At 40.4% G+C, this 8,853-nt stretch overlaps 1 protein-coding gene across 3 annotated transcripts; it reads left to right on the top strand.

The window, feature by feature from the left end:
• The first annotated feature begins 2,097 nt into the window (after positions 1-2,097).
• Positions 2,098-7,352, top strand: LOC111255419 (uncharacterized). 3 transcript variants are annotated; one of them, XR_015318789.1, is made up of 4 exons: positions 2,098-2,249; positions 5,509-5,605; positions 5,977-6,031; positions 6,279-7,352. XR_015318789.1 is itself a non-coding variant. In XM_086977047.1 (4 exons), the coding sequence occupies exons 1-4, from the start codon at positions 2,448-2,450 to the stop codon at positions 6,314-6,316; spliced, it is 249 nt and encodes an 82-aa protein (XP_086833173.1). In that variant the 5' UTR covers positions 2,103-2,447; the 3' UTR covers positions 6,317-7,352. The 3 variants fall into 3 exon arrangements, 2 of the variants coding, with proteins under 2 accessions (XP_086833173.1, XP_022673115.1); XM_086977047.1 differs by having other exon boundaries at positions 2,103-2,469; positions 5,977-6,068; XM_022817380.2 differs by having other exon boundaries at positions 2,109-2,469.
• The last annotated feature ends 1,501 nt before the right edge of the window (positions 7,353-8,853 follow it).

The following is an 8,853-nucleotide window of genomic DNA, read 5'->3' as shown; positions in this document are numbered from 1 at the left end:
TAAAATGTGTCATTAACAGTTTTATTTTTTGTATTTGTTTAGAGTTTATTGGAAAGCGCTAAATTTAGCTGTGGCGTCCTGTCACGACGAAATAAAACAAAGCTGCTCATATTGTTGCATTAATAACACTTATTATCTTTATGTACCTATATAAATTATGTGATCAGGTTAAAGATACTTAGTGATAAAACGGAGAGTTCATCGATTAATTGTCTCGCGTATTTACGACTACCATGTTTTTATAGGGGCTATGCAGGACGCCTCAATTTAGATAAGTCGTCAAGGGTAGCAGTATATGGTTCAATAGGTATTCGATCGTTATCGTTTGATGGGAAACGGAACGCGGTATCGTTAGCACATAGAGATAGATATCTGCCCAACCAGTCTGTCTGTAACGTTAGTTTATGTTACACAAACTATTTTAGTTGAACAATACTTAGCGTCAATGGCACTTGGCAACTTATCGTAGACATGCTAAAAACATTACTATTTAGTTCAGTAATTAACGCTCCTCAATCGAGATGCTCTTAGTTATATTTAAGGACTCTTGTTCACGCGTACATCTCATATATAAATGATCGCTATTTAATAAGGGACGTGAATAATGCACAGTCACCTTGCCAAATGTCTAAGAGTCGCGCCGCAAGTTCAGTTATTGCCTTATCAGAATATGATTAGATATTCGCTCTACCAGATTCGCTTTATCAGCGAAGAACGTGCATTGAACAATAATCTTCAATCACTTAAATGTAAGCGATATAACATGTAGCAATCGCCATCCGACATGGGCATTAACTTGTCGAAGTTGAAACGATCCGGTGGCTCCCTGTCGGCAAGAGCTCTCCCTTACACTTTGTCAGTTACGCTTATTCACCCGTGGCGCAGTATCATATAATTCCTCTATCGTTATGATTTGTTTTTTTCACTTACCTCAACTTTTGTAGGAATTAAACCATAACTTTCGCTTGTTTTGAGGACTCTTTGATTAGTCTAAAAGAGTCAAGCAAAGAAAGTAATCAGGCTAAGCGATATGTTTGAGAGAAGGTCAATGAGCTATCTGCTAGCGCACGACTCAAGTTCTAATGATAGGGAAGTGAGTTTTCCCGAGCGAACACGATCTTTTCGTTATAAAGTCTTCACCAAGGGTCAAGTCCGTCCGTCCACCACAAATAATTAAAATTCTTGCTGCCATTTTCGGAATATATATATATAAAGAAAAATATGTGTGTGTCTGTGTGTGTGAACCGTTATGTGAGATTATCTGTTTGAAATTTACCGGAAATTTATTAGGGATCCTCCGGAGAGAATGCGGCTGAAATAGTTATGTTGTTATTAAGTACGCTTGTACGCTTATTTTTCAGAAAATATCCTGATGGGGCCATCATACGATATCAGATACAAAGTGACCAATCTAGTTCGAGGTTATAGTGAGCAATTTGTATATACACGTATAGTAGACGTATAAACAATTAGAATTTGAAGATAAATAAAGCAACAGATAGATCATTGAATTAGTGCAAAAAAAAGGTTTGAAAAGCATGCCTATTCTGTAAGTCACGCGTATTGGGCGACGAGCTGGAGTGTGTTGTTACATAGTAAATTCTATTAGTAGAGATCCTTTGTAATGTGTCCTGCGAAGCTTTACCAACTATTCATACATGTGTATAGCATAGTACAATGAAGACTCTGTTATCATACAAGTTAAGCAACAAGTAATGGATCTAAGCTGCAGTTCTCTTATTACTAATTGTTTTCTTGTTAAAATACTGGATACTTAAAACATCTCATGTCTTTCAAGGTGTCCTTTCGTAAATATTTATTATTAACACAAGTTAATATATTCAATAGGGAAATGTACGTCACGTTTTTAAGCAAATCATACGTCTCAGTGATATTGTAAACTGTGCTTGACCTCTTTAACTATTTCGGTTATTGCATAGTTATAAAGGCGTTTCTTCTCAAATCTTCGTATCTTTTTGAGTGACGTAACGGAAGGCACTCCCTATTTCTCTACATGAAAAGTTAGTGTCGCTTCTCATCGTACGAAGTTTCTACCGTCTTGCAGACGACATCGCTGTTCCTAGGACGCTTTCAGCATTGAGTGCAAACGCATATAAATGTGCATCTGTTCGTGAACGCAGCAACGGCACCAAGAGCTAACAGGTGTTCGGTTCGTTTGCGTTTAGTTAAACGCGATAGAACGGCCCTATTCGGCTCACCTCAGGACCAACCAGTTACCTCCGCAAAAAGTGAGTGGCAAACAAACTAGTGTGACCTGACCATGCGAAAACGCACTTCCCTAAGCCAGCAGCCTCCACAGAAACGTAGCCCTGGGCCGGCCGTAAAGATCAGTGTACAGCCTGCACGAGAGGGTAGCCAGGTGACTCGAGGCTAAGTCGGTTGATCAGCTACAATGGGAAACAGGAAGCAACATACGACAAACGAAAATGCGGAAAACAAGCAGAACAGGTGAAGTAGTGAAATAAAGAATGAACGAAAAAGGAAACAGAAAGGTGCATAGGAGATAGATGCCGCATATCGATGACTGCTGCTGTTATTATCCTAGAACAATCGTCTCTCGTAGACCACTGCTGGAAAACGTTGCTGTGTTTTTTATTCGATTATTAACCCGCGTTCAGCTGTTCTGCCTTTATAGATCTCGACGTAGTAATGACGTTTCCGTCTCCTAAATGCCCTCAAAATACACAAAAAAATCTTTTCAGCCATACAAATATGAAGCAAATTACCAGCAGGACGTTCACTTTATGATAAAGGAATTTTCGCAAATACGTCTCTACAGCTACAGTGTGATACAATAATAAACAAAACTAGTATATACTACTCATATTAATGTTTAATTCAATCAACTAGAAAAGAATATGTGAAAATATGTATTATCTCAATTTGATCTTTGGATGATATTAAGGCACCCTTAAAGCGATTGTAGAAAGGGTCGCTTATTTGACATTTATGTTTACGTTTCAATATATAGGTCAGTAGCCTTGCACACAATTATTTTTCGATTAAATTATCATATTTCCCATTGAAAAGCTGTTATCTATTATTATATTATATTGTTAAATGAGAGACAATACGGTCGACTATGTAAATGATAATACTCCTTAAAGGATTTTATCTCTCAATAGCACAATAATTGATACGAAAATACCGTTCCTTATCTCATTAAATGGATAGTGATATACATGTTGATGGTGGAGCGATGCATTGCAAAATGATCAAAACAAAAACGAGGTAATAAATTACGGCAGCGACGGGCGCAATCATGAGGTATCGGCTTTGAGAACTAAAACGCTATCGTTCTTTCAAATTACTTGAACGTTTTCAACCATTTCCCCAACGAAAGCGCTCCAGTCAACTTAAGTCTAGGACATGTCCGATTAAAAGGTCTCTAAAATGAGACCCAGATAAACTAGGCCATCGTCGGTTTTAAATTCAACCAACGCTTCATATACTTACTAAATAGTCCAGTGTAATTCATCAAATATAAGCTATGATGAAATATTTAGAGTAAATTATTGCAATTATCGGGAAGTAAAAAATCCGCACATAAATTAGGACGTAGTTTCCGTCCCCCCGTGTGTGATAGATTTGCCCTCCAAAAGTTGCCCGCCTGCTCGTCGTCGAACGGTAGCACCACTATAGCATAGAGCATAGATCCTAGTTGTTATCGATTCTACCGTGATGTATGTGAGAAGCGAAGTTGTGTGGAACTGGTAAGTAAAATATAATAGTAATGAGCTTAATGGTTTGGGGTTTTCGACAACCAAGTAGGATGGAAATCCACTAACTAAGTGATGTATACCTGAATGGTCCTTTTGAAACTTAGTTTCGACCGTCCTTCGGTAGTTCTCGGTAAAAGGGTACTTAAAAAAATAAGATATAATCACAACGACGAAACACATGCATGCATACAATCGGATTAAACAGGCTACCATGCGCGTTACCTCAACAACTTATGTAATGCGTCACCACTAGCGACGCATAGCTTTCAGGCAGATTAATTCAAAGATGAGGGTCGGTTAGCCGTATTAGGCCGTATCTATCTGTCCTCTTTTTCACTTTTTCGCTCTTTTCTGCAAGAGCATGTTCGAGACGACGACTCTTGACACAAAAACCCATCCTTCTTATGCCTGGAGTTTCTAGGACTACGGAGAACAGAATTAGTACAATATTATTGCTGTGCCGACATTTGCTGTGCCGACTGCGTTCCCAGACTCGAGATCGTGTGCTATCGTCTCACACGTATATCGAACTTAGTCTATGTCCTGTTGAATAAGTAGATGGATAGGAAACGATAAAAATATTCTGTTTGCTTTTTCTCATCTTCTTTTTTCTAAACACGAGCTGCGCCGCCTTCAACCTAACTATCGTTTCCACCTGTTCTCCGACGAATCGATTCAACAACGAACGTGATATTGCTACAACCTCTCTGCTTCCGGTCCCCCCCTCCCCCCCTGCTTCTTTGTTGGCTGTTACCGTTGGTAATGCTGGGGGTGGCGATCATGGTGACTATGATGTGGACGCAGTGATGAGCGCAGCGGAACAGCCGAGCCTCTGTCCTGAGTCAAACTGAGTGTGAGTTAGTCCTTCTTCCAAAGCTATGACAGTGGCCCCCACGGGCCAGTGGCTTTGGCAGTAGCGGTAGCTGTGATTTCCCTCGAGATACTCTCCCATGATTTCACCCGTCTACTCTCGCAGAACCCGAAGACCTTCACAAGCTCATTCACTCGCTACACTGCGCCTTTAGGCTTTCGTCCGCCTTCCCCTTGGGCCAACGGCGCCAGCATAGGGGAATTGTCTATCGTAGACTCTCCCAGTCCCCAGTTTAGTCTGAGACACAAGGGAGGCGTCATTGCCGCGACACAGTAACAACACAACCAGTAACCCGTAGAGAGTCGACTTCGGGGACGACAACGGGAAGGTTAGGGATCATTGATGTTATCATCATCAGCAAAGTCGAAGCAAGCGAGTAGCCTGCCTTGAGAAGAAGCGATACAAATAGTATTATCATCTTCATCATTACGACTGTTACTGACGGTATTCAGTCAGTGACTCGATCACCCGGTGAAATCTTACCGATGTCGGGTGCCTGTTATTTTATTGTTAAAAACTCACACGGGAGGGTGATTGTTCACACAGACGTAGATGAACATGATGACGGCTGGTGATGTAAATACATTTTGTATGCGTACGTATGAAGCTCTTGAGAAATCGCTTTTCACTGCAACGTGTTGCCGCTACACTCATTAATTGCCAATAAATTAGTGGTAATTGCCCGCAAAGATATTTATTCAGTTGACTCAGGATCCCTCCACAAAAAACTGACTGCTAAATCTGAAGTGTAATTAGCATACTATTGTAACTAATATATAATAATGTAATAGTAATATATAATCGTGTGTAACGAACAGACTAGTTTACCACAGATTATTGGTTGTATAGACACTAAAGTCAAGACTCAATTATGCCTGCATTGTCGTCTTGCAGACTCTTCAGGAGGTCCGATAGAAGTTGAGCAAAGAGGCACGTTTTCTACCACATATCGCCGCTCCGCTGTGGATCGTCACTTATCTTGTCAAGAAAGGTACCTGTGATTCCCTATAGGAGTATACTTGTTCCACTTTAACTCACGTTCTTCTAATTATAGAGACATTAACTAATAATTTCCTTCCTTGTGCTGGGCTTTTTTACTCTGTCATCGCAAAGATTTATCGCGCCGATGAAGATGTACGTGTTCTCACAAAATCTGGGTTTCGCCGCACGACATGGCCTTACACTTACAAATCCGAGATAGTCAGTATTGATATTATGTATGGTTCCTAAACTTGCCATCATTTAATCTGCGTACATTTTACTCCCTACTGAATCCTAAACTGATCTTCCGAATGGAATACGAATGCTTTGTGATCAGCTGGATGATCTGATGCAAGTCAATTATTCCGTAATCATTTGCAGATGGTTTCAAGTTTCCTACAGTCGATTGGACCTCCCCAGATGGTACCTCACCGCCGTTAGTAAACAATTTATGATCCTTTGTCCAAAAATTAGTGAGTCATTTGGATTTTCGCGCCACTAGATGATCGCTCCTGATGCACGTTTACTATGGGAAAAAGGGCAGGGCTTCTGCTATGCACAGATGAAATACCGGGTTTCACGATGAGATGAAATTTATGTACTAATATGCATTAATGTATAATGTGCCATTTTTCCCAATTGAAATAACAAAACATGAAACTAATTACGCAAATACTCTGCAGATGTTGCAGAATGTCTACGCAAATTCGACATTGAGTAAAGCTCAAGTAAGCAGATGCGTTTCTGAGTCTTTTACGGACGATCTTCACTTTCGAAGACCTTTGACAAGGATCACGGGCGAGAACGTGGATAGAATAAAACGACGTGTGCTTCGAGCTTTTCCATCTGACTGCTGGCTCCCAGCACGAAACGAGGTGTGGCTATACCCAAGTTCGAACCTAGACCACAACATGTCCCTAAACAACTCACTACGATCTAATCTAACCAAGCGTTGAATTACCATAAGAGATCTAACAGAAGAAATAGAAATCTCCATTAATTCATGTCCGGCCATTTTGAGCAATCGTTTGAGAGTCACGGAAATTACGGCAAACAATTGAATGTCCAGGAGATAAACACTCGCAAATAACTGTATCCAGTAAACCTGTTGGCACTTCTGGAGGAGCCAGGCTTGTTTAAACAAATTATTATGAGGTACCAGACGCGGATATACAGCTATGATGGGAAGACCAAAATGCAATCTTCCCAGTATCGCTTCGAAAACGGGCCCCGCCCAAAGGAAGTCGCACGACCCAGATCGGAGAACAAAGTGGTCCTCACAGGATTTCTTTGTACCATCGGAGAATTGTTGCTCATGAGTTCATCAAGTAGTTTGAAGAAGATTGCGCAAGTCTGTGTGACGCAAGCGACCAGAACGGTGGCAGAAGTCCTGAGTGCCTCATCACGACAATGCACGGGCCCGTACTTCACTACTCGCACAGCAGTTTTTTGCCAAGAGTGCGATGCAAGTGTTTCCCCAACCTCCGTATTCAGCAGATCCTGCGACCCATTTTCTCGAGACTGAGGAAGGGTGGAAAGGGGAAGCGTTTCGAAGAAAGAATCGCTAACCCAACTGAGTGCGCAGACTATCCCCATGACCGGATTTGAAAAGTGTTTTGAGGTCTGGAGAGAACGGTCGCACAATTGTGTTGCATCCGGCAGTAACTAATTGGACGAAAACAACTTGCACTGGAATGAATAAATAAATACTTATCAGTCTGAAATAAAGGACTCACTCATTTTTGAACAAACGCTTATTAACATGTTTGTGTATTTTTAGCGGCTTCTCGCGACTTGTTAACATGGTAACACGCCCTAAGGATGGTACCATTTTGGACCTCGTTTTCCTTAACGATGAACGTTTGATGACAAGCATCGATGTACAATTCTTGGATAAAAAATAGTGCTACTTGATTACTCGCTTTTAAGCAATGATTTGTAAAATATAGTTTCTCACATGCAACGCCTGTACCTTTCAAAAGTCCACAACGAAACTATCACCGTGAATTTGAAATGGGAACGGGTCTTTTCTCACTACAACTTTGCCGAGAAGTACCATATATTCAAACAACTGCTTTAGTCCTCCCACCACTGATCCTAGTTCTTCACGTAAATGTATCATGGGCGCTACAAGTACGCTTCAAACAATTAACATGTTGATTTCGAATCGTCATCGACTATTACGGGAATTCATTCGTACATCCGTTGGGCCACGTAACCGTGCAGAAGACCTAACAGATATCAGCTCCTCAGAGTTTTCGAGTAAATGGCTAAATGTACACGGTGAAGTCGCTCCTCTGACATGTGGTAACGGTGTAGCTGTCGAGGATATTGATAAAGCCATTATCGTATTATTTTTCAAGATATGTACATACAGCCAAGCAAACGTGTCTACGCAGAGTAATGCATGCGTTAATTACACCCAATTTATTCCCGAGATCGGCGTTACAAAATTTTATAGGATTAGGCGCAAATACAGAATTACTCGAGAAGAAACACCATCGATCTTACTTTAGGCAGTCGCCTTTTTAGCTGTTTACAAATATTTGAAACAAATATTATAAAAATATTTTACGTTTGACAGATAGATTAAATTTCTACCTAAGATGACGACTACTGATTTGTTAATAGCTATTTGTTTGGCGCTTGACCCGCCCTATAGACGAAAAAGGCAATCCCAATTATAACATATAACCTCTTGTTGAGGTTTGAGAAAGTCGTAGTGATACTTAGTTATTTATTTTTTTTTCTCGATGATTTCCGTATAGTTTAATGCCAATATGAGTTCCTGCTAGCAAACTAAATCGCCGTAGGCGTTCTATACTTGATTTTATAAACAATAATCTTGAACAGTATTTAAGGGAGAGATTATGGAACCAAAGGCGTTATGAGAAATGGTTATGATTCTACGAATAGTATGTGCAGAATTGTCTGAACACAAAAAATGATCCCTTCATTACACAAGGATTTTTCCTTCAAGAAAATTACACGCTTTTTTAGCTTATTTCATTACACAGTGATTCTTTATTGGCAAAGATGCTAGGTCTCTGATCTCAAGTGCTTGAACTCCCGATTAAGCGAGCTGAATTTACTGAGCTGGAAAATACAATATCCAGCCCCTGGGCAGTCTCAAAGAAAGCTAAGCAGTTTTCCTGGTTATTGTCGATACCCTGCTAGAAACTGTTACTGGTTGTCAAACAAAAACTTCCCCCTTCTTCCGTCTACCCACTAACGTATCAACCTTAAGCGTGAGTGACT

This window comes from Varroa destructor, unplaced genomic scaffold (assembly GCF_002443255.2).
Source record: "Varroa destructor unplaced genomic scaffold, Vdes_3.0 BEIS01000001.1, whole genome shotgun sequence".
NCBI classification, from domain to species: domain Eukaryota; kingdom Metazoa; phylum Arthropoda; class Arachnida; order Mesostigmata; family Varroidae; genus Varroa; species Varroa destructor.
Note: the sequence above shows the minus strand (reverse complement) of the source record. Positions and strands in the feature narration are given on the sequence as shown.